General features: G+C 36.5%; 3 protein-coding genes and 1 non-coding gene across 4 annotated transcripts; 2 read left to right on the top strand and 2 right to left on the bottom strand.

Annotated features, from left to right (window-relative positions):
- Nucleotides 1-771: 771 nt before the first annotated feature.
- On the top strand, nucleotides 772-6,334 carry LOC107801878 (proline-rich receptor-like protein kinase PERK15). Its single transcript, XM_016625282.2, has 8 exons — nucleotides 772-1,236; nucleotides 2,080-2,691; nucleotides 3,305-3,391; nucleotides 3,987-4,057; nucleotides 4,147-4,223; nucleotides 4,784-4,925; nucleotides 5,031-5,192; nucleotides 5,614-6,334. Exons 1-8 carry the CDS (start codon nucleotides 786-788, stop codon nucleotides 5,833-5,835), a joined length of 1,824 nt encoding a protein of 607 aa, XP_016480768.1. The 5' UTR covers nucleotides 772-785; the 3' UTR covers nucleotides 5,836-6,334.
- Nucleotides 6,335-6,980: 646 nt separating this feature from the next.
- Nucleotides 6,981-14,348, bottom strand: LOC107801880 (cyclase-associated protein 1-like). The gene is made up of 10 exons (XM_016625285.2): nucleotides 13,835-14,348; nucleotides 12,707-12,875; nucleotides 12,571-12,635; nucleotides 9,261-9,570; nucleotides 9,032-9,179; nucleotides 8,839-8,948; nucleotides 8,677-8,732; nucleotides 8,520-8,576; nucleotides 8,266-8,409; nucleotides 6,981-7,365 (listed from the first exon to the last, which is right to left on the bottom strand). Exons 1-10 carry the CDS (start codon nucleotides 14,111-14,113, stop codon nucleotides 7,279-7,281), a joined length of 1,425 nt encoding a protein of 474 aa, XP_016480771.1. The 5' UTR covers nucleotides 14,114-14,348; the 3' UTR covers nucleotides 6,981-7,278.
- Nucleotides 14,349-15,703: 1,355 nt separating this feature from the next.
- On the bottom strand, nucleotides 15,704-24,837 carry LOC107801885 (NADH dehydrogenase [ubiquinone] iron-sulfur protein 8, mitochondrial). The gene is made up of 8 exons (XM_016625291.2): nucleotides 24,680-24,837; nucleotides 18,799-18,898; nucleotides 18,338-18,391; nucleotides 18,154-18,245; nucleotides 17,775-17,888; nucleotides 16,426-16,493; nucleotides 16,230-16,341; nucleotides 15,704-16,099 (listed from the first exon to the last, which is right to left on the bottom strand). The coding sequence occupies exons 1-8, from the start codon at nucleotides 24,731-24,733 to the stop codon at nucleotides 16,004-16,006; spliced, it is 690 nt and encodes a 229-aa protein (XP_016480777.1). The 5' UTR covers nucleotides 24,734-24,837; the 3' UTR covers nucleotides 15,704-16,003.
- Nucleotides 24,838-25,518: 681 nt separating this feature from the next.
- Nucleotides 25,519-25,590, top strand: TRNAQ-CUG (transfer RNA glutamine (anticodon CUG)). Its single transcript has one exon. It is a non-coding gene; the product is annotated as a tRNA-Gln (tRNA).
- The last annotated feature ends 748 nt before the right edge of the window (nucleotides 25,591-26,338 follow it).

Here is a 26,338-nt window from a genome sequence, read left to right as displayed (position 1 = left end):
TAAATAAATAAAGCACAAGGACAAACATCCTAAATATTGGACTGTATTTATCGCAATATATTTTTTTGCACGAACAAAAAAATGTCGTGGTAGAGCAACCAAAGCATTAGAAGGAAACATACACAAAAATATCATCTACAAAGAAGTGTTCGGTAAGATACCACCAAATTAAATACTTTTAAACTATAATACATAATTATCTAACACGACTAAATTGATCATTTGTGTAAGTTCCGATGATGTCCTTTTATTTTGAATTCACGTATTATGCTAATTTAATGATATTTTCCAGCTTTCAGATGATTTAAATGGTTAAAAACCATCGTGTATCATTATTAACGAGCAACGCACATTCATAGATATTGATAACGAAAAAAATAGTAATTAGTCCTTAATATTAGAGGAATATGAGGAAGGAAAAGACGACTCATAGTTGCTTTGTTAAAAAAAAGCTATTATCACGTAAACATGTTTTCTCCTTTCTTTCCTTTGAGAATCCTCCCTGCCCTTCTCCTAAAGGTATCACCTCTTCTTCTTAATTTCTCTCTAATTCTTTGTTATCATTCTTAATCTTTGTTTTATATATTATTATTACCATGCATCATATTCATTGTTAAGGAAGAAAATTTGATGATGTTTTATGATAATCCAACATAGTGGCATGTTTTTACATTTGATTAATTAGTGTCATGATTTCTTCAACAGGATTGATTATTTTGGGAGAGTGGCAAGGATCTATACGACGTTGTTCTTTTACCTATAGGATAACTAGGGCCTCTTCAAAAATGTCTTCATCTAACGACGATTCATCACCTAGTCCACCTTCTGCAGATAGTAATAGCTCTTCTTCTAACGATAACAATAACAACAATAACAATAACAATAATAACGACAATAACAATAATAACAACTCCCAACATTCGTCTGATTCATCTAAGGGAGGATCGCAATCCTCTCCACCCCCGCCACCGCCTCCTCCACTGCCACCACCACCACCTCCACCGCCGCCACCCCTACCAGACTCTCATTCAAGACATAAGTCACCACCACTACCAAAACATTCTTCAAATGATAGTAACAATAATCATGAGAAAGCAATACTTATAGGAATTGCTGCAGCAGCAGGATTATTACTTCTTGTTATGCTAGTTTTTGTCATATCTTGCTGTAAAAGGAAAAGAAGAAGACCACGTGATCAAATGGGCTTCTACAGGGATAATTCTTATAGAGCCAAGGGTATAAATGTTTCTCTTTTCATCTCTAATTACCTTATATTATATATTGTTATGTTATTGATATAATGTGTTTTGAGGATAAGTGCACAGATAGCCATTCTCAGGGATGCTATTTAGAGATTAATCGGTACTTATTTTGTATAGAAATTTTAAACTAAAAATCTTAACTTCAGGACAATTTAGGGCATATTTGTCTCGAAAAACTGAACTAAAGAACTGAAATGCAGGACGCACCGGCTAATTCCTAAATAGCAGCTCTTTAAAATGGCTACATGGTGTCATTTCTACATGTTTTTTTTTCCTAACATCATATCTTAGCTATATAAATAGATATTTTTCATCTTTTTTCCAGACGGAATGCAATGCCTAAATAATGAAAATCTTATTAATCAAGTCCATTATTGTTGTGCTTAACAATTTAACAATTGTACATTGACAATATAAAAGTTATTTATACTGTCAAGTCATTTAATTTAAAAGATTATTAAGTGTAGTGACTGATAATAAGTGAAATTAATAACATGAAAAATAAGGTACGTGACCTTCTACTGTGAATAAATCGAAGTAGATAATTCTTTAGAAGGGGAGCCTTGGAGCAACGGTAAAGTTATCTCCGTGTGACCTATAAGTCACGGGTTCGAACCGTAAAATCAGTCACCGATGCTTGCAACAGGATAGACTAACTACATCACACCCTTTGGGTACGGACCTTCCTCGAATCTTGCATGCACGCGGGTTTTCGTGCACCAATCTGCCCTTTTTTTCTTGTTAGCTTTTCTTATTATTGCCATTTAATTTGTTGGTTTGCCACTAAACCAAAGTTTTCATATATTAATTTGTACAGGTGGTGACTATTATAACAATGAACAACAAGGGAATTGGAACAACAACAATGTCCAATCTTCAGAACATGTTGTTAAAATACTCTCTCCAACTAACAGTGCTGGTGTAAACTCAGAATATAGCTGGCCAATAGCACCACCACCACCGCCACCAATGAGCAATACGAGCTCTGCTAATTTCTCTGGCACGCAACGTAGCAACACGAGCTCTGCTAATTTCTCCGGCACACAACAACAACAACAACAAAAACGAAAACCTCCGAATATGCCACCTCAAAGCCCAACAAATATATCATTTGGTCTTAACCAAAAAAATTTAACTTATGATGATTTAGTAACTGCAACTGGAGGATTTTCTAAGGCTAATCTTCTTGGACAAGGTGGTTTTGGATTTGTACATAAAGGGGTTTTACCTAATGGTAAAGAGATTGCTGTAAAAAGTTTAAAATCTAATAGTGGACAAGGAGAAAGAGAATTTCAAACTGAGGTTGAAATTATAAGTCGTGTACATCATCGACATCTTGTGTCTTTAGTTGGTTATTGTATTGCTGGATCTCAAAGGATGTTAGTCTATGAGTTTGTTCCTAACAACACTCTTGAATATCACCTTCATGGTACGATGTTAACATTACGTAACATTGTGTTTAGTATGACAGAAGTCATTTTCTGCGAAAAATATTTTTCATGAAAAAGTAATTTGTTTTCTCTAGCCTGAAAATATACTCTTTCAAAGTATCTTCATGGTATGATTTTAACATTACTTAACACTGTGTTTAGTATGGTAGAAGTCATTTTTCGCGAAAATGTTTTCCATGAAAAAGTAAGTTTTCTGGGGCTTTTTCTAACCTGAAAATATTTTCAAGGAAAACATACTTTTTCAAAAAAATATTCAATGGAAAATGAATTTCATCATACCAAACACACCTAAAACTGTAATATTCTAATTTAATTATTTTTTTAAAAATGTTACTTAACAGTGTATTTAGTATGACAGAAGTCATTTTTCGCGAAAATATTTTTCATGAAAAAGTAAGTTTCTGGGATTTTTTCTAACCTGATAATATTTTCAAGGAAAACATACTTTTTCAAAAAATATCTTCAATGAAAAATGACTTTCATCGTACCAAACACACTTTTAAACTGTAATATTCTTATTTAGTTAAATTATTATTTTCAAATATGTTAGTCCTTTCTTTAAAATTAATCTCTTTTTACATCCTTGTGTAGGACCTGGTAACCCAGTAATGGATTTCCCTACGAGGATTAAAATTGCAATAGGAGCAGCCAAAGGGTTTGCTTATCTTCATGAAGATTGTAAGTTTATTTATTTATAGTTTTCCCTCTAGATAATTGAGATTTTTCCCTTCGTGGCTAAGTACTCTTTATAAAGAGTTCAAGTTAAACCCTTAAAATGTTAAATCAAATACATAGATAATATAAAAAAATATTTACATCATCAATTGTAAAAGGCAGCTTGGTACACAAATCATCTCGCGTTCACGCAGGTTCGGAACGGAAATGAAAGAGGTGGGCGAAATTACGTGAGAGAAAGAACTTCTTGGTGGAGTCCAATCCTCCGGAGGACAGAACAACACTTCTTAGGGACTAGGAGCGAAGAGCCCGTTGCAGCTTGTTTTTCTTTGACCGGCCTATTTTCTTTCTATAAGCAAGCTTCCTCTGGCCGTCCAGTTCCTGGACGGCTCTTGGTTCTTGAGCATGTTGGGGGATTAGGAGGTAGTTGAAAGAGTTGCTCGGGAAGGCCGGACACAGCTCAAGGGGTGTGATATAAACAACTTACCTCAATGCAAGTATTAATGGTTGCTTGCACGACTTGAATCTATGATCTATAGGTCACATGCATTATTACATCATAAGTTGTATATAACATAAATCCTTTTATAAATTGCAGGCCACCCTCGCATTATACACAGAGACATTAAAGGTGCAAATATCCTACTGGACAACAACTTTGAAACCAAGGTATATACATAAGGTACTAATAGAGGTATTTCCCTTTAGCTTAATACAATGTTATGGTCCTAAGTCTTAACAAATATTTTTACAATCAGGTGGCTGATTTTGGGTTGGCTAAGCTTTCAGCAGATAACTTTACTCATGTGTCTACCCGTATAATGGGAACTTTTGGGTAAGCAGTCTAAATATATGATTTAATTTGCTTTATCTTTTTGTTTAGTTGTCATTTAATAATAACAGCGAATTAGTTGCTTTCTATTATTGAAGGCGTGGAGGTCGAGAATTAGGGTAAAAATGCTAGGTAGTCGAGTGTTTTCCTTGTTCATACTAGTATTAGCAGTGCTAGTCTTGTATTTTCTTATTCGTAGATTTCTGTTACTATTTATTATTTCTTTCGCTTCGGTTTTCATGTTGGATTGCTGGTGTTACTACTCGTTGTTACTTCTTTTTTTCATTTTTTATTGAGTCGGGGGTCTACTGGAAATATCATCTCTACCTAGGAATAAGGACCTAAGGTCTGCGTACACAATACCTTCCCCGACCCTACTTGTGGGATTTACATTGGGTTTGTTATTATTGTTGTATCATTGATGTTTCCATTATCTTTAAAAATTAGATATACTATTTAATTTTAGTGGGTTTTTACTGCGTCGTTGTTGTTGTTGTAGTATTGTCCACAATAGATTGAAGAAAACTTAAAATGTGTTTTTTGTTTTATTTCAACATATATAGGTACCTTGCGCCAGAATATGCTTCGACTGGAAAACTGACAGAAAAATCTGATGTATATTCTTATGGTATTATGCTATTGGAACTTATAACTGGACGTCGACCTATAGATGTCAACAGTGACGGTGACAATTTAGTTGATTGGGTATATATATCTTCATCTTTTCTGCTTGAAACAAAATTTAATTAGCCTTAAATTACTTTATATGAAATTATTAATTTGTAAATTTATATTTACGTACATATCCAGGCTAGGCCAATTCTTAGTCGTGCAACAGAGGGTGGAAATTATGATGAATTAATAGATCTACGCTTGGAAGGAAAATTTGATGCTCAGCAAATGCTATGTATGGTGACTTGTGCTGCTGCATCAATCAGACATTCTGCTAAAAGACGTCCAAAAATGAGTCAAGTAAGTTTTCTTTTCTAATATTTTCTATAGTACTCAAATCACCATAAAAATCACATTTTATTAGTAATTTGAATTTCCTAATTTAGTAAAAAGATATGTGAGTCATATGATATACAAAAAAAAAAAAATGTAGTCCGGTGCACAAAGCATTCCGCATTCACGCAAGATTTAGGTTATTGGGTTCTAAGTTAATAATTAAATAGATTTTTTAAGGCAAATACAAGATTTGAACTAAAGCTACTGCGTTCGGCTGAACCCGTTCCCGGCACTCTAGCTTTGCCCCCGAACGTAGACAGCCTAACCTAATGCAAGTATTAGTGGTTGTTTTTATGGCTTGAACCCTTTACCTATAGGTCACATAGAGACATAGAATATACGAGTATTAGAAATGGTTTGTTAATGATTGATCATAAATTTGCAGATTGTACGTACTTTGGAAGGTGATGTTTCCTTATTGGATGATCTAAATAAAGGATCAACACCAGGTCATAGTGGAATTCCTGGATCAGGAGAAAGTTCTGAATGTGATGGACGTTCATATGATATTAAAAAGGTCAAGAAATCTGAAATATCAAGTGAAGAATTCACAAGTAGTGAACATGGCTCGACTGGTGAATTTGTCCATTCCAGAGGTGAAGCTTAAGAACTTTGTCCTCTTGGAACATAGATGAGTAGAGTTCAAATTTAAAGAGATAACAGCGTTACTATTTAGGAAACAACCTCTTTACCTCCACAGAGTAGGGGTAAGGTTTGCGTACACACTACCTTCCCCAGACTCTACTTATGAGATTATACTGGGCATGCTATTATTGTTGTAATAGCGTTACTTTGTTTTATTTATTGTAGACACAACAAGTACCTTCAATCAAGACTTGAAGGATGCTTTAGGTACTGAAAACTAGTTTTTTGTATATATACTTCCACCATGAAACATAGATTAGACTGACGGGTAAATGTATAGATCTGCTCGTCAGAAGCAGCATGACATAGTGATTTTATAGGTTAAATTTGTTTATAAGTTGAGTCATTTTGTTCTGTTTTGGAATTTAAGACAACAATAGTGCACTTTTTTTTCTTAGTTGTACCGATAGTATTAGTGTCGGTATGATATCTTTTTATTCTCAAATTGCTATTACTACTTACTACTTACTGTTTGATTGGTATATTTTACTTCAATATTTTTTAATATCTTATTGTTGTTACGACTTATTGGCACTACTTCTTTTCATATTTTTCTAGCTAAGAATCTATTGAAAATAACCTTCCAAGATAAGGGTAAGTTCTATTCCCAGGGTTTGTTGTTGTAGTAGTAATAGTGCACATTATCAATAAGTCATGTTTCTTAATTGAAGTTACATAACGTACCGATTTGTCAATTGCTAGTATATGTACTATACATTTGTAGGCAAGTTTTAGCTAAAAGCTAAACCTATGCGGATATCTCGCTGTCACATTATCCTACTGTTGGTTCTTATCTACTTAAGCGGTTTCAAAAAATAGTTTTTGGTAGACAACAAAATGTAATTTGACAAAATATAAGAATGATGAAACCAAACTGAGTTATGTTTACATTTTTAGTTTCTTTTGGAAAGGTTTAATTAAGAATGATATTCTGAGGGAGTACATTAGTTCAGCTGAAGGAATGTAGAATCCAAGTGCAGATCTTATGTACTGAGAAATAAGAGATTATAACAATGAACAGTACGACAACATTATATTGACAAGTATTTCGCTCACAATCACAATACTGTCTAATTTAAAATCTCTACTTAACCGCCGAATAAACCATTAGTAAAAACAGTACCACATCTAAAAGGAATATATGCCGAGAAAATTGATAGCTTACAAAGATCAAGCTCTAGTACAAAAAAACGGACGTGTTACAACAACAAGAAGTCACAAAGACACTCAGTTTGAGAAAACTGCCAACAGGAGATGCGGACAAAAAGGCACAAGATACAATGACGAGAACATAACTTACACTCAAGAAAGAAAACAATCAACCACCCTTTAAAACTCTTCTAAAGAATCAAATTGGTAAATAATACGAAAAGCATAAGAAATTGAATATGGAAATTGTCACCAGTTAACCTCCAGAATGGGAGACAGGTGTAGTCACAAATTGGCCATCCTTGTATACATGAGAAAATTGCTGCGGCAAAGCATGCTCACCCTGCAATAATTGCCCATATTGAACTAGTTCGACCTCATCACAAAGACAAAAAGTAAAAGATGCCAAGTGCTGTTCATCTAAAGCTGATTGAATAAGACGAAGGAAATATCATCATCTTTTGCAAGGAGAAGAAGGCGTCTTCAGATTTACTTGCGTGTGTGAAACTCAAGATGTTGCCAAAAGAACCCAATGAGAAAAAGAAAAGAAAGAAAAACACGACAAGAAGATGAGAATATCAGACATAGTGGGATCTTCTTTAAAAATACATGGTTTGGCTTCAGCTCAGCGCTTAGCTCACAGCTTACCTTACAGTTTTTAGATGGTGTAAAGTATGTACAGAACTATGCTTGAAACCTATAACAGAAAGCTCAGATTATAAGCATCAACAGCTCCTTTTCTGTTTTGTCACGTATCAAAACACCAAGGTGGCATTTGTCAATGAGTTCACTTGCATATAAAGAGGTTGCACGCTGCAAGTTGGCGTTTGTGAAATTGAGAACAAAATCTAAACTTGAACTTCGAAAGAAACTTTCAAGTTGAATTGTGGTTTGAAGTTTCAAAATCTACACCCACAAATTGATCTTCTACTTCCACAAACTTTTCTTTTTCAAAACATAACTTCACTTACAGAACTTTTTACCAAATTCTGATTTAAATAATTTTTTCTGACTTCAACTTCAAATATATATGTCCAAAAATTGCATGAGTTATCTTCATGCACACACTTGTAAGCATATTTCAATTACGCACTTGTTACCAAGTGAGATGTCACCGACTATGCTTTTTGGAGGTCATTAGCTTCTAAGTTCATTCACATCTGATTTTGATGCTTAGCAGTTAGCACAAGCACAAAAAGAAATACATGAATAGATAATTAAGAAAAAGGAAAAAAGAACATACCCAATCACTATCAGGTCCAGCACCAGGAACCAAAACATTGATTTCACTTGACTTGGCTGTTGTAATGGAAGTCTCCAAAGAACCATTGCTCAAGTACAACTGGCATCCAGTTGTATTATCGACTGAAATTGTTGGTGCTGAACCCTAAAGAGCCCACACAACAGAAAAAAATACAATCACGAGGTCATGATACATAAAAATGAAGTTCAAATAAAAACATCAGTAAACCTCAAAGGAAAGCATTATTTGTATACCTGACATTGCACCTCCACACCATTGCAGTTGACAACCTCACAAGCTGCCACAACATCCTGTCCACCAAATTTATAAATCAAAATAAGCGCTTAGGTATAGAAAAGAACTATTAAAACTTGAACAATGTATTCCCTCCTTTTGAAGTCAATCACTGACCATGAATACAACTCCCATTTTAGTGCACTTATCAACTGTTATGTTGTTGACTTTCCCTGTGACATCAAACAAAGATCATCTCTGCATATTAGAACACTGAAAACCAACTTATCGTTCTCCAGATTGTACCAGTACTTTATATTAGAGGAAAAACGAAGTTACCTTGGATCTGCAGAACTGAATCTTTGCAACCAAAAATATAAACAGATTGCTTTGCATCGCAATCATCAATGACTAGATTCTTTTTTCCTATATGATTCTCGACCACCCATCTGGAGCAAACACAACATCAAAGTCAGAAGCATATTTTCCTAATCTCAAGCATGGATTAATTGAAAGCAGAAGTTTTACTCACTTACGACCCATCTGAAGCTCCAATTTCGGAGGTCCAGCTTTAGAGAAAGAGGGTGAGCTAACACGACCTTCCTTTCCTCCTGCACTAATGACACCAGTTCTGTCTGCCCGGTTCTTTGTCTTCATATCATCTGTCACCTTTCTCAATCCTAGACAAAAGAAGAAAAAAAAAATCAACTAAGGGCAAAATGATATCTACATTAAACAGGAGGGGCGGTAGGTGAATTTACCAGAAGTCACTGGCTTTCCCGAATTAATTTCATCAAAAACAGCTGCCATCCCTTTCGTTGGACGTGATGATGAAGCCTGGGGAGATTCAGAGCTCAACAGAGAAGCTGGCGGTGGAGGAGGAGGCATGGGAGCACTTGGTGTGGGAGCTTTTGGTGGTGCAGATACAGCAACTTTCCCTGTAGCACTCCATACAGGACCCAATGGATAGTGACTCTTAACATAATCTCGCAAGCCAGGGAGATAAAGCTCTTTCAAGGCTTTTGCCCATTCAACATGATTCGAGTCTTTGTTTCGGAACTCCACAAGGACCTATATATCATGAAATTTAATAGAAGTTAGAACAGTATTACAATTTATATTGTGCGCTATTAATGAGGGCAAAATAACAAATATAACAGAAACCAAACAGCAGAGAATAAATAGGAATATGATCTTCCAGCTCGGAAGAAAATTCAAAGAAGAAAATCCTTTTCAATCAAGGATTGAATGGACTTGGTTACTGTTTTATTCTAGCTGGCAACTCAATCAACTCTTGGTATTTATTTTTTTCATTTTTGTTTTGGAGTCCTAAAATTTTGGAAACAAAGATGAAATACATTTTGTAAATCCCCAAGGAGATGACGTCGTGGTTGAAGAATGGGTGTAATAACCTAGAGCTTCCAGGTTCAAATCTCAACTACAACACTAGGGTGAGCTTATGTGCTCTGACCTTGACAGGCAAGATTAATTTGGCAACCTTTAGTTGTGGGCCGGACAGGTTTAAAGGTGAACTAACCGAGGTGCGAAATGTGGGGCCCAAACACCACCGACTAAATACATTTGATAAGTAGCTTCTTTATTTTCAAATCAACACCAACAACTACACATCAACCAAAAATAGTTGGGACAAAGGAGAATGTCTTGATCAGTGATTGTTTTCAGACCAAAAAGAGTGGATGTTACACTTGTTCGGGAACACTTCCACATACAATTGGCTAAAATTTCACCTTCTCTTGTCAATCCTTTATCCTTGAATAATGATTGTTTTCAGACTAGGTTGCTCGGACTCGGGTGCGGGTGTCCGATACGGGTGTGGATCTAGAGCTCGGATCCTTCATGATCTAAACTTTAAGATTCGGGTAACATATCGAGGTACAAATACGGGTGTGGGGATTCGGCTAAAAATAATTCAAATATCTAAAAATACAACTATAAAAATATGTCTAAATTATGAGATATTACGTGAAAAACTTACAAGGTATTCCAAGAAGGAGAAAATATTGATCAAGAGGAGAATCCAAAGGAGATAAAAGGAAAAGGACTGACATAGAAATTTCTACATACAACGTATTCCAATTTTTTTTAATTCCACCCTAGCTTTTGTTTTGATTTTAGAAATAATTGTATCTCTCTCGATCTTTTTTTTCGAAGTTATACCTATCCCGAATTTCTTGGTCGATTTTGGTCAGAGCACCCAAAATCGGTTGATCCGGTACAGATAGCACACCCACATCCACACTAACACTCACGTCGTGTTGACACGGTGCGGCACCGAAAGTGAAGAGTCCGAGCAACTTAGTTTTCAGAATAATAATAAGTGGATTTACACTTGTTTGGGAACAGTTCTACAAACAATTAGCTACAAATTCACCCTCTCTTGTTAATCCTTTATCCTTGCCACCACTCTAACCCTCAGCCTTCATTTGGTGATTCTGGATTTGACTTCCTCATGGAGCCCCTCACACAAATCGAGAACTTGGTAATGGAAGGCCTTGATTTTCTGTTAGAATTCCGAGATCAGATACCACCAATTCCTAGGAGGCCTCTAGGAATTCTGAAGTATTCACTTTGTCCATAGGTGCTTTCGGCCCTTTCGACCTCTCCTCCCTCCTTATAGATTGAGTTCACACCCCTCCTCCACTCTTTTAGATGCCCGTCATCCTTCACTTCAAATCGCAACAACCTCTCATGATGTTTTTTAAGGGGATTCAGACTGCTAGACAATACAGACTTTGACATATGTCTGCTATGTTTTGTTCAGTCAAAGCAGACGGAGCTGAGCACTTAACAGATTGCTTCTTTCTTGCTTGCTTTTTTTCCTTCTTTTTTCGTCTATAACCAAGAAATCCATGTTTCCAACTTTGAAACTCGTCGGATATTGTACCCATACCTCTACCAATCTCCACTTAAATACCAAGCCGGATTCACTGATTCGAGTTCGAACTTGTAACTTGTGCTTACCATACATCTTATACTAACTTCTCTGTTGAACCAAGCCTTGGTCAGATTGCTTGTTTCCAATTATCGTCAATAAGAAAGAGAAAAGGTGGAAAAGAGATGCCCCCTATCACCAGCTCCATTTCAAATGTGACCCAATTATGTTTGTGTTTTGATATTCAATGAGAACGAACAAACATGATTCCGTGTTCTATAAGCACACACTTTTAAGTATCAAGTGCCAAATGAAGAATTACCAACTTACTCGCTGACAAGGTCGTGACAAAGCTCAAATTTTCTCCTATTTGTTCTTAGAAAAGGATTGCATAATATTTTAATGAAGATTCCATTAAACTTTATAGTTTGGTATGAAGAAAAATGTTTTCCGTATCCAGTTTACTCTGAACAAATTGCGTTCCATTAGAAGAAAAAATGACTTCTGTCACATATCAGTGAAGCCTTTTTCATTTAGAAATATCCAGATCTACTCCATATCACTTGTTTTAATCAAGAGTTTTCTAATAACCGAGAAATCCCTAAGGGCTAGTGGTGCACAGTTCGAAATTCGGGGTTTAATGGGCCTGCTCCTCTACCCTCCTCCACTTAGATATCAGACTTTTGTCAATGGCAGGGTTTGAACTTGTGATGTGCGTCCAACATTTAGAAATTGATTGTAGCCTTCAATAATAAAGATATATCACCAAGACACGATCTTTATGCCCTATCCTACACCTTGTACTATTACCATATATCACATATGTTTACACCCAACCAAAAAACTAGAAACCGACAAAGAAAAAAATTTCAAAGTTAAATATTTCCATGGAAGACATTTTGCTCCAATCCAAAGCACCAAAAATAGTATTCACTTCTTGATATTGCATAAAAGGGCATAGCGGGAAGGTTAGAAAGGTGAAAATGGTTCTTTGCCCCCAAAATAAAGGACGTAAATTCAAGAAACAACATCAATCAAGGAAATTTAGGGTATGAACAAAATGATCATGGTTCCTTTCCACCTAATTTTGGCCAGGACGCACAAAAATATTAGAAAGACTTTGTCAAGCAAGAGAATGATCAGAGGAAAGAGTGAGCAGCTAGAGGAAGTCCAATTACCTTGTTATTGTAAAATTCAGCCATCTGCCAACTTTCTTCCACGTGTGCAATAGGCATACTCAAACCTAGAGAGCACCAACATCGTCAACAAGTGGACTGGGACTTAACAAAGTGGAGAACTTAGAGAATATCCTACCACAATCCTTTCCAGTGTAAGCTATCCATGCCAGGGCCGTCAGACTATCAACAGCAGCCTTCAAGTGATTGAAGAAATCAGGTCGCCGTCCTTCTATCATTTTTGTAGCTTTCACAATCACATCATTCAAAGGCTTAAGAAATTCAGCCAAACCAGACATGTCAGGTTTCTGCAAGATCAAGACCAAAAGTGAGCATAATATGGGTGCATAAGAAAGAAAAGTATATTTCAAACACGTAACAGATTCGTTTGTTAATCAGAGCACATTATCACAACAAGACATCTCAAGCACCTTTTTCATTCACTATGTTTTCTATATAATGAACAGATAGTCCATTAACAGTCTATAGCCGCAGTATGTGTCTTGCATTAAATGAAAGGAGATAAACTTGAAAGATTCCACATAACTTGCATAAGATATTACATTTCAAAGGTGATAAAATCAACACCTCTATTTTGACAAAATTTGCGAGTGCAATCCAAAAACTCGGATAGCTCACGATTGTTTCAATTAGCAGAACTGCAGAAGTTACCGATAAGACCCCTTTTTTAACTAGAAGTTACCAATTAGACTCATTCTGCTTCTGAGCTCTATCTTCTCCATGCAGTTGAAACGAGACTTCTTATCCTCCAAATTAACCCCTCTTTCCAGAGAAATTACAAGTCCTATCCAAAAAGTCGGACATCTCCTGACTGTTTCAGTTGGCAGAATTCACCAACAAGACCTATTCCAGCTCTTGAGTACAATCACCTCAATACACTTGAAACGAGTCTCCCAAAGCTCCAAATTAGACTATTCATATATTGTAAGAATCACACGTGCTTTTCCACTCTCATGATGCACAAAGAAACCACATGAAATACAACAATGAGAAAACAAAAGGTACATGCTATATAAGTTCTAGCATTTGAACTACTAAAATTAAATAGACAAACCGAAGTAAATATAACTTCCTGTCATAATTATTCAACTGTTAATCGACGCAGTCAACTAGTATATCAGAATTTAGACAGTGAAAGTGTATCAATCAATTACGTTTCTATCTCAAACTAGTAGGAATCCGCTATACAAAAACCTCTCAATCTATTACGTTCGATATACTGAGTTAATTTAAGAGAGCTAATAACCTGAGTCTGCTTGATTTTGATAAGTAGTTCACGCTGAGCTTCAAAAGCCTCCTCAACAATCTTTGTCACATCCAAAACTCGTCCTCCAATCTTCTCTGCAGCACTTCGAACTCTCCCGGCAAACTGAGACCTCAGATCGTCAAAGGCAATAATCGACGGATCTAAAACCGCCGCCGCTTCGCCCTCCCCCGGCGAAACTCCTCCGCTGAAGCCGCCGGCTGACAGTGCCTCAAGCCGTGTGACGGCGGACTCCAATCGCTGTATCAACTCCTCATCCATCGGTAAAGGCGTGACGCCTCCTCTCTCTCTCTCTCTCTCTCTCTCTCTAGAAGTGAAGTTGTGATTCGAAGATAGAGTAGATCTGATGAGCGTGTGTGTTGCTGGGAAAAATGTGTGGAGAATGTTTGTGATAAAGTTATTTGAAGTGTTTACTTTTGAACGCCGAAAGGGGAAAAAAGAGAAATTTTGCGGATGTGGAATATTATTATGTTTGCTATTGCTGTCTGAAGTTTTGGCAATTGGATTTGAGGGCCTACCCGTGTCTGGTTAAGTAGAAAATGATTGTCTTTTCTGCGTTGTAACTCACCTGGAAAGTGTTAAGTCATTTGTTTTTCTTTATTCTCTTTAATATTTCTTCCTTAATAGTAATAATCTCCCTTTGGGACATAGATAGAATTAGAAAAGTACACACAAATATAAACACTCTCCAAACTGATTAACAGCGACGACAATTTTTTGGAAATATTTCAAATGAGATATAAGACCATTTTCTAGAAATAGCTTGTCTCTGTATGATTTATTTTAATATGTCAAAGAGAGTAATTGGTCGTCTACAGCACAATAGAGTGAGACTAGCCAGTTAGGAGTTAGACTAAGAATGTTATTGGTCGACTATTGATGCGGGGCTTTACCTGCTAGTTTTACTATACTAGCCATCTATTTCGTATTTCGTATTATGTATTTCATATCTCTTATATTGCTGTTATTTTATTATGCATTTTTATGGTACTAATATATCGGCTCCTGTTGCTTTTTTGAGCCGAGGGTCTCCTGGAAACAGCCTCTCTACCCTTCGGGGTAGGGGTAAGGTCTGCGTACATATTACCCTCCCCAAACCCCATCTGTGGGGTTATACTGGGTTGTTGTTGTTGTTGTTGTAAAGAGAGTAATTGCGTTTGGATTAGAACAACATTAACTAACCCTCCCCTTTTCTTGCTTCAACATTTTGTTTTCCAGAATTGTTCCGATTATTTTAAAACATTTTAAACAGAGTATAGTCGAAACTAATGACAGCGTGCTGTAAGATTCCTACCCTCCAAGTTTATCTTACTCCACTTAATTGTGTATAAAAAGGTTGTGGAAAATATCAAGATAGTACCGGTTCAGATTTTGCCTGTAATTTTGAGTCAAACACAACTTGCAGATCAAGATAAAAGGATTTCTATCTAAAATTTACCAATTTTGCTCATATGAGACATTGTTCAAGTGGTAAGATTGAAACCCGAAAATACCGAAACAATGAGCAAATAGAGTGGAGGCAAAATTTTCGCTAAGAGGTTCAAAGAAGAAAAAAGTTAAAAAATTAAAAGAAATTATGGCCAGTGGAAATTGAATCGGCAACCTAACATAGATTTTGAACGCCCCTATCACTGAGCTATACTTTTGGGCTGTGTCAAGGAAATTCAAATCATAATATATAGAGGTGCAAAGCGAAATTTATTTTATGTACATAGTGTAATTTTCTGGTGAAGGGGGTTCGGGTGAATCCCCTCCTACCCCAAATCCGCCCCTGAGAGCAGCCGGATGCAGCATTGGCTACACATCTTATACAATAAAAACCCAATCGTTGAAAGTAAAAGAGACACCATGTTTGATAAATAATTGCACTGATGAAGCAAGTTAAATCAACAAGAACGTTACTTCACAAAAATGTCATCTTGCCACCCTAGAGTTCTTAAAACAGTAGCATCAACCTTTTCCACATATAATACGATGCTGGTCCATATTTTCACCAATTTGTATGTATACTAAATAGAGCCATCACAACAATCGAAAGACGAGGGAAAGAACAAAAAAAGGAACAGACTTCAACAGTTTCCTTTACTTTATTAAATCCTCAGAAGCTAGAAAGTTTCATTGTATCGCAACTCAAAAATTAACCAAAAGTACTCAGCGATAGAGGCTTTCAGATCTAAGATTCTCAGCAATCTCAGTTTCCCATCGATCACCATTCTCAAGAAGCTTCTCCTTGTCGTAAAGAAGTTCCTAATGGATTAAGCAACGCATTAGTCAAGCAGTGTAGTTTTAATCCACATTTTCATGCTTTGGAACACAGATTTTTTGTATATCTCCACTTTTGCTTTGACACATAGCTAATTTAGTTATTACTACAAACCTCATGAGTCTCAGTTGCAAATTCAAAGTTGGGCCCTTCAACAATTGCATCAACAGGGCAGGCTTCTTGGCAGAATCCGCAGTAAATGCATTTCGTCATGTCAATATCATACCTGTAAAATTCAATTTACACATAAGCACGGGTGATGAATGTCTGAATAGCTACTATGACACTGAAAGAACCACCCGTAATCTACCTAGTCGTCCGACGACTCCCATCCTCTCGGGCCTCGGCCTCAATAGTGATAGCTTGAGCAGGGCAAATCTGTTAAAATTCCATTTTTATTTGTTTCAGTATTTAAGACACATCAATCATACCATATATAATTGAAGTAGGCTAGTAACATCACTGCCACGAGCCATAGATTAAATTAGGCAGCAGCACGGTTCATAATGGTGGACGCAGCAATCCTTTGAAGAAAGGATGAAAGATCACTGATCTAGCTCTATGGAAGCTCCTTTTTTTTCTAGTTTGGTTTGTCACAATGCTAACTAAGGAAGTTTAAGTATTCACATACTGGTGACCATTTTATAACACAAATTTACATGCTGTCTGCTTTTACACTTCTTGGAGCTGCTCTATAAAGTATAAACTGCATTTGCTTTTTCCAGACAAGCATGCTGTAATTGTCACAGCTTTCACAAACTTGAGAGTAAAGCATACATTATCAACTCTCACATTTAATCACCATGCTAACTGATCCGAAAAACATGAGATGTTTCGAGGTTGAATGCAATAAACTAACTACATTCTATAGAAGCATCTTAGGGCATTTTGAACCCTATTATGTTCCGGTTAATCAAGGAATCCCAAGGGCCAGTAGTCGTGCTGATGCACAGTTTGCAGCCTGGTGGATACTAGCCCTGCCCTTCTCCACTTAAATACCAGGATTTCGTCTGCTGCAAGATTCAAACCCGTCACTTGCGCCTGACCCGCATATTACACATTGCAGTCTTACCACTTGACCAAAGTCTTGGGGGCCATCTTGCACTTTCTTCAACCACTACACCCTTTTTTTAGTGGGGAGGGTAGTCAAGAAAAATAAGTGTCGGGACAACAAAACTTAAGCCTGAACATTTAAGTGCATACACTACCTTGAAGTCAAAGTAGAAGCTACCAAAAATACAAACAGTTTAGTATCAATTACAAAAATAAAAGACCAACTTTGATATTCTACCTTCTCAAAGTGTCGCATTATAACATGATAGTGCACACGCCGGCATCTAAATAATTCATGAGGGTAACCAACAGTGATCAATGTTGGACGTAAGCAAGATGCAAAGAATAAGATGCATCACTGTCCTATTTTTTTTTAAACTGAGAAATCTCTTGTGGCAGCATTTGGCGTGCAGGTCCAAAACTCGGGAGAGTATGCGCACACCCCTCCACCCCCTCCCACTTAAATACTAGGTCTTAGTCCTCGGCAGGGTTCAAACTGGTACCAGACATCCCGCATTGTACTTCCTTTACCACTAGACCAAAGCCCCTATGGAAACTATATCTCACTGTTTCAGCTATTATTAGTTATTCCAAACTAGCACTTACAGCTTCACAAAGTTTACACGCAATGCATCTTTCCTCTCCAGTTGGGTAACGTCGAAGAGCATGTTCTCCACGGAAACGAGGGCTTAAAGGGCCCTTCTCAAATGGATAGTTAATCTGCAAAGTGAAAAATTGTTATCAGATTTTTTGCTCAATTGAGGTAAAGACACCATAAAATGTAAAAAATCACCGAGAAGAAGGTATCAGCAAAACTGGTTTTGTTAAGGGGCAACTCATGATGTTCATATCAATCTATTATGTGCCTCCGCATCTAGCATTGGGTAGACCTCATACAATAACTGTCCGAGCTCTGGTGAGATGGAAGCCAGCCAATCATCGAGTGGCCGAAAGGAAAAGATAGTAGAAGCAGAAGGAGACTTACTGTTACTTTCTTCTCAAAGAAGTACTTGAGCGTCAGCATCAGACCTCGAACCATTTCGGTTAAAAATAGTGTATTGATGCTTCGCTCAAAAACTGCATTTATTTGACAACTTTCAGCACTCGACAATGCATGAAGCAGTACAGAGAAACCAAATTGCAAAGCTAAGTAGAGGAAAGGCTTTTACCTGAATTCCAATCTTTTGATAACTCCTTTGCTAGCTGCTCTCTTTCTTCGTCATCTGAAGCATGAAAAAAGGTAACTAGGATCATTTACATTCTACAAAGAACCCAGTAACTAGATATCAAGAAACAGCTTAACAAATGATCAAGCCCATCAACTCCGATCCAAGTAGTTTCAGTGCAACATTTTAAATCTGGAATAGGTCACCATATTGTACCACGAGACAATAAAATTTATTTCACTCTGTCCTTAATCTCAGTGGATAATGAATATGGAATCTTTTTTTATGTTTGGTTGCAGAGGTCATAGCAAAAATCATGCACCTCTGGGCACTCATCAGTAGCCAATACAGCATTAGACTAGGCTCGGTCATCCATATACATGCTTTTATATGTTAAAATATGCAAAGTAAAAGGGGCTTTTGACCTGGGGGATTGTGGGACGACAGGAGAACTTAGCAAATACCTTTGTCAGTAGAAAACGAATGCTTGGTAGCAAATGAGCGGGTACCAAGCAGAGTCCCACCGGGGGCATTAGTCCCTTGCAATGCTTGTCCTGCCAAAACCTGTATTTCCCAAACAAAGAAGAAGCAACTAAACCACTTAGTTTTGAGCCTTTGAGACACTTTATAAACACATGCGCACATGTTTGTGTTGTAATACGCACCAAAAGCCTAAAGTAGCCAAGTAACCGTCACCTCTCTCCTCTCCACCAAAGTTTCTCAAACAGACAGAGATTATATTAATGGTGTCAATCATGAATAAAAGTTAGCAACAAAAGATATCCATTATATTCTTGCCTTTTTCCTTTTTCACCTCCCCCCAAAACCTATTCCTCCCCTGACTCATTTAAGCGAATTCAAATATCAGATCAGCCAAAATATCCTATCATGGTATGCATTGTAAGTGAAGGAACAAATGGAAACGCAGCAAAAGTCCATTCTTTATCCTACTTTTTTCAGATATTGTTCCAGAATAATGAAAATGTGCCTTGAAGGAACTCCAATCTGAAAAATAACGGTATGCAAAGCAAAGGTGTCGAGTAGATTTGGCATTCCATAGTGTTCGATGGCAAAGAATCAAAAGCAAACACTAATTTTACAAGACAAGGAAATTCTCCTCTCAAGCATAAGCTAAGGGTACATGGATTATGGCAAAAGCTTACAGTGACATAATCGAGTGACATGCAGGTAAGTTTCAATTAAACAATTAGCTTATTCTCAACCCAAACTATGGGTTTAACTATGAATCATCTACATCCATTATCTCTATCCAAACTTAATTTCCAATAAAGTATAGGGAGAGGAAGAAGGACTTGCATATGGTGTTCATCGACTTAGAAAAGGCGTACGATAAAGTTTCGAGGGAGGTTTTGTGGAGATGTTTGTAGGCTAGAGGTGTACTTGTTGCCTACATTAGGGTGATTGAGGACATGTATGATGGGTGGAGACTCGGACAATTTTCCGGTTATGATGGGGTTGTATTAGGGGTTGGCACTCAGACCTTTTTTGTTTGCCCTGGCGATGGACATACTGACGTGCCACATCCAAGGGGAGGTGCCGTGGTGCATGCTATTTGCAGATGATATTGTATTGATTGACGAGACGCGAGGCAGTGTGAATGCACAGTTAGAGATATGGAGGCAGATCCTGGAGTCTAAAGGTTTCAAGTTGAGTAGGACCAAGACAGAATACTTGGAGTGTAAATTCAGTAGTGAGACTCAAGGAGGGGAAGGGGATGTGCGACTGGACTCGCAGGTCATCCCCAGGAGAGGAAGTTTTAAATAGCTTGGGTCTATTATTCAGGGGAATGGGGAGATTGATGAAGATGTCACACAATGTATTGGGGCGGGATGGATGAAATGGAGACTCGCTTTCGATGTTTTGTGTGACAAGAAGATGCCGCCGAAACTTATAGGTAAGTACTATAGAGTGGTGGTCAGACCGACGATGTTGTATGGGGCTGAGTGTTGGCCAGTAAAGATCGTTCATGTCCAAAAGATGAAGGTAGCAGAGATGAGGATGTTGAGATGGATGTGCGGGCACACCAGGTTAGATAAGATTAGAAATGAGGATATTCGCGATAAGGTGGGTGTGGCCCCTATTGAGGACAAGATGCGGGAAGCGCGGCTTAGGTAGTTTGGTCATGTGAGGAAGACGAGCACAGACGCCCCGTTGAGAATGTGCGAGAGGTTGACATTGGAGGGCTTACAGAGAGGTAGAGGTAGGCCAAAGAATAGGTGGGGAGAGGTGATTAGGCAAGACATGGCTCAGCTTCAGCTGACCGAGGGGCGAGGACATGACCCTTGATAGGAAGGTATGGAGGTCGAGGATTAGGGTAGTAGAGTAAGTAGTCTAGAATGTTCATAACAGTAGTATTGACACGCGGTCTCGCTTTCTGTTGGTAGTAAGTTTTTATGACTAAACGTTGTTTTCTTTCATTGTTGATTACCTTACTATCTTGTTGTCTTTATTCTACTTTTATATGACTTTAGGTATTGTCCCTTCTTGTCTATATTTTCATTAATGTAGCGCTTATGCTTTCCTGAGCCGAGGGACTATTGGAAACAACTTCTATATTTTCACAAGGTAGGGGTAAGGTCTGTGTACACCCTACCATCCCCAGACCCCATAGGTGGGATGATACTGGATATGTTGTTGTTGTTGTTGTACTGTGCAGGTAAGTTTAATGTGAATAATAACATCAGGGTTTCAAGAAGCTCCAGGAGCTAGCAAGGATTATGAAATGGTTAGATGCACATCATTCTACTGAAATTGGAATATGTAGAGAATATATAAATGTTTGAGTGTTTTTTCATGCGGTCATAGTTCAATCCAATAATAGGATTTGGTTTTTGAATACTCTGATGCATATTTTGATTATATACAAAGTTTACACCCTCCGAGTTTGCTTTCAAGCTGATTAGATTATTCTAGTGTGCATTAAAAAAATTATAAGTGTAGGAGTAGTGTACTCCTATATACAATTTCTCTTATGATCAAGACTAATTCTAGGTATAGATTGTAACTTCCTAGACGGAGACATGATTCTTTAAGCATATTAACAACACGTAAAGAATCTATCTTCTAGTACTAAGTTATTAGACCATGATAAACACACCACGGTACCCCCAAATGGATCTGCCAAAATTGAAACGGTTTAGCAAAAACTAGGACCAATTCTCCATTTATTGTTCCTAACAATTTCTCATATCCTGGAACTCACAGTTGCATCACTACTGCCATCAATGTTAACTTAAGCATATTATCTTATTTGCTCTCTCTTGTTAGTTGACCTGTTATTGAGCTTAGGTTCATATACTACTACTTCACTGCATATTTTATTCTAGCATCACCAAATTTTTATACTTGACCAACTCTTCTTTAAGAATATAGTCAAATTAAAAATAGTTTAATGAATAATCCTTGAAATATAGCATTTTAATCTTTCATATTAGCATAGCACCTTGCCTCCAAAACTTCAACCAAGTGAAAATTGGGTGTTTGTCTGCTTGACACAAACTTTTATGAAGATAATTTTGAGCATTAACCTTCAACCAATTATGTAAAAAGTGTGCTCCTATCTGGGTATGCCAAATAATCCTACAAAATAATTCCATACTATTCTTGAAATATCCCCGAAAATAAAGACATGTTCAGTAGTTTTTCTTTCTTGAGGCTGTATGCAACAACTACACTTTGAGACAAGAAGAAGGCAAAAGTTCAATACTATCTCATCCACTAGAATTTTCTGTTTAATTACTCTCCACACTGAAAAAGAATTGTGTGGATCCTAGGAGTGACATAGATTTTGCAACAAAATGGTTGTGTCGTCCTTATGCTATTAATACTGTGAAGAATTGGGACATCGGCAATACAAGGAAAGGTATGAATATGTTGTGGTTGGGTCAACGATTGGAAGATAACTCTTGATAGTCGCTAGACTTGTTCGAGCTTCTGAACTAGTTGGAATGGATTGTGTAGAATAGTATCACTCAAACAGAGTATCAATGCAATTTGGATTTGATCAAGATGTGCCCCAATTGGTTTGAATCATGCAAGTGATACCCCCACAAATTGCTTGGAACAATTATGAAGACCAATTAAAGATGAAAAGCTCTATATACCTTCAAGACTCTTCGAGTCAAATGTTAGTAGATGATACTTAGAGTGGTGGAAGAACCAAAAATCGCACCTAAAGATGCAGTTGAGCATGTAATGAAGGGACATGGTCTAAAACTCATGAAAGGATACCAAGAATGTCCCTGCGACACTAAGAAAGATGAATGTCTATGTATGTGGTTATAAAAAAAATGAATGCCTCTGAATGTTGTGAGTTTGTACAAAAAGATGATGAGGTTAGAATAGACGGCAAGTACAACAATGATAATGTGGCTTTAAACTCAACTTGCCTAATAGTTTAGAACTTGCAAATAACGGTCCAAATGCAAATAGAAGCAATCGTACATATGCGGAACCTTAGAGTAGTCTCGTCGAATTGAGTTTGCAGATGGGCAAAGATTCAGTGGAAGTACATAAAGTAACTACAAAGGGTATCAACAGAACTTAAGGAAATATGCATATGGGAAACACAGCTGGGCACATCTTGATTGAATTCAAATTGCATTGATGCTTCGTTTGGTGATATTGTTTTACACAATCTATTACAACTAGTTCAAAAACTCAAAGAAGTCTAGTGAATATAGAGATTTCTCTATCCATCATTGACGCAACCACAACATACTCACCTATTTCCTTGTAAAATATTATGTTGTTCCAATTCTTTACAATATAAGGGTGACACTTAATCATTCTGGTGAAGAATGTATGACACTCCTAGGATCCGCACAATATAATTTTTAGCATGGAGAGTAATTAAAACGAAAGTTTCAATGAATGAGATAGTATTGAACCATCTTTTTGTCCCAAAGTGTACTTGTTGCATACAACACCTCAAGAAAAAATGTTGAACATGTCTTTGTTTTCGAGGATGTTGCAAGAATGGTATAGAAGTATCTTGCAGGATCATTTGTCATAGCTCAACATGAGCACGCTCTTGGTACAACGTCACAGAATTGGTTGAAGGTTAATGCTCAAAATATAATCTGATGAGGTAAGTGAAATATCATTAAAAAAGCAAGGGATTACAAAAGATGGAAGATGTCAGCTCTAATACAAGGTCAATGCTCAAAATTATTTTCGAAGTCTGTGTCAAGTCACACAATTTTCACTTGTTGGGAGTTGTGGAAAGCAATGTGGTCTTTCCACTTGAAATATTCTTGAAGACGAGTTATCCAAGGATATTGATTTGGTGGTTTTGGAATAAAAGTAAAATATAAGTATGCGAACCTAAGCTCACTAACAAGCCAATTATATGGAAGAGAGCAATCAAATAATATGAATTAATTAAACATCAATGGTAGCAGTGACGCAAGTATGAGTTCCGGGATTGTAGAAATTGTTAGGAACAAAAAATGAAGAATTGGTCATAGCTTTTGCTAAAACTCTCCAATTTCAAGTAACCAAAAAATGGAGAATTGGTCTTGGCTTTTGCTAAACCTCTGCAATTTCAAGTAGCTTCACTTGGTGTGTTTATTGTGGTTTAATATCACCTAGTAACTAGATTAGTCTTGATCATAGGAGAAAGTAGAAACTATAAAAAGAGTACAGTACTAGTCCACTTAAAATCTTCTTGAAAGCACACTAGAACAATCTAACCAACTTGTAAAAAATGAGTAATAGGTCAACCTACCATCACCCTCTTCCTTTATCCAGATTCACCAAAGCACAAAAGATAAGGATGTTAAGGCAGTTCACATAAAGCCACCTTGAGGAACGCCATATGATGATTAGGATACAAGAAACGACGAGGGGGAGGGGGGGGATTATCCAACTCTAGTTATTTTAAGAGTGTGCTTGGTACGAAGGATAATGCTTTCCTCAGAAAATATTTTTTCCAGAAAATGTTTTCCGGTGTTTGGTTTGACTGAGCAAAAATACTCTGGGAACCATTTCTTAAACATTGATAAAAAGGTCAAAATATTGGATTGTGTTTTGCATTGAAAATTTTGATGAAATTTTTAACTGAAATACCAATAATAATGTCTAGGCGTTGGTTAGAACAAGTAGTATGGAGTATGAATTGAAATATCTGCAGAGAAAATTAGGTCCGCTCTTAAGTGATGAAACCCAATTTCTAGGTTTTAATTGGAAATGAATAATATTCTATGACTAACAATTTATCACGTGGATCGACTACGCGAAGCTCAGATAATGAATCCCAACTAATTGGGGATCGATTGGATGATTAATGGATTGGAATTTGTAAAAAAGAGAATGGAGACTTACAAGCTGACGAGAACGTAAAGCATAAAGAGATTTGCGAGCTAAAATGGCGGCCATTAGAGATGAAAATTGGGGTTCTTCCTTCAGAACCAGAGCGATCGAGCAAGAACTGAAAAGCTCGCTTTTGGTTAAAACGTTGCGTTTTACTTCTTTCTAATACTTGCTATACGGTTTTTAACCATAGTTAATAAATTACACCATATTTTGATTTATCATAGTTAATTGAAGTAAGAATTTATATTAATTAATTAACTATTAAAAGAAAGTGATTAAATGTTCTGCGTTTGTAACTATCGGTTGATGTACAAATCAAGTGTGAATAATTTTTTACAATTAAATATAAATATTTTTTAACCCTTATAGCAAATACATAAGATCGAGAAAAAGGAAAGAGATCAGTTTTAATCTGTATTAAAAAAATTATATGCTCTAATGTGTTCGCTAAATTATGTCAACGTATCATGATTAACTAATAAATGGAGGTAATTTTACATACTAATTGACTATTGTTAAGTGATAAAGTTTATATAAAGGAATATATCATGTGTTATTGGTTTGATGTGTAATCCAGATATAAATTGTGATAAAGATTGATTTTATTTTTTTTACCATAATCAATCAATACTTTTCGTAAAATACTTACCTCTAAGGTGTTTGCACCGATCATACAATTTAACTGTAAAATTATAAATTGAAGTAATACTTAATATATAGCACTTAATCATGATTATGCATACAAATTTATAAGCCACAAAACAAAATAATGGAAAGGGTGAAGTAGAAGTGTGGACTAATGATACTAGACTGACAAAATAAAATATAGTAAAATTTAGGCACACGCTGGTCCCATGGTCTAGTGGTCAGGACATTGGACTCTGAATCCAGTAACCCGAGTTCAAATCTCGGTGGGACCTTTATTACTGTAATTTTTGTTTTCTCTTTTATTCTTTCTTCAATGGAGTAGTTTGTTTACTTAAATCCGAACAGCCAATCAGGGTCCAATCAAAACAGAATTTCCACACGAGGTAGTGTGTTATGGTTGATTAATATTTTTGGATGTTTAGAATTTATGGTAAGTTTGGACGTTGTTGTATATTTGGACTTTATTATATTAGTGTTGATGTGTATTAGCTACTTAGACTTGATTTGAATGATTTTGAGTATTTAGACTTTGATTAATGCTTTAGTTTGATATTATTTAATGGGTTTTGAATGTTTGTTGAAATTGGATGGTTGGAAATGACTTGTTGGAATTTTTTGGTTATTAGATTGTTTATTGTATTGATTATTTGGTAGGTGGTGTAGCTAATAAAATGACAAAATTCTATCAAAAAAATACTCTGTTTTCTGACGAAAAATGTATATTTTACCCAAAAATAATGATTTTTCCGACTACAATAGTTGGAAAGCTTATTAAAAATTTCCAACAAATTTCAGTTTTCGACTACAGTAATTGTCACACCTCCTTTTTGCGCGCCCGTCCCGAAGGGTTAAATGCGCGAGGGGAGTTCCAATTTAAGTGACAATATTCGAAATGGGATTATTTATTTAATTCAGAGTCGCCACTTGGGAAAGGTTTGGCTTTTGGTGTCCCAAGTCACCGGTTTATCTTGAATCCCGAATCGAGGAAATTTTCGACTTTTCCAAATGAAGTCTGCGAAG

The sequence above is a fragment of the Nicotiana tabacum genome, chromosome 5 (assembly GCF_000715075.1).
Source record: "Nicotiana tabacum cultivar K326 chromosome 5, ASM71507v2, whole genome shotgun sequence".
Taxonomy (NCBI): domain Eukaryota; kingdom Viridiplantae; phylum Streptophyta; class Magnoliopsida; order Solanales; family Solanaceae; genus Nicotiana; species Nicotiana tabacum.
The sequence above is the reverse complement of the archived record's forward strand: the minus strand, read 5'-3'. Positions and strand labels throughout refer to the sequence as shown.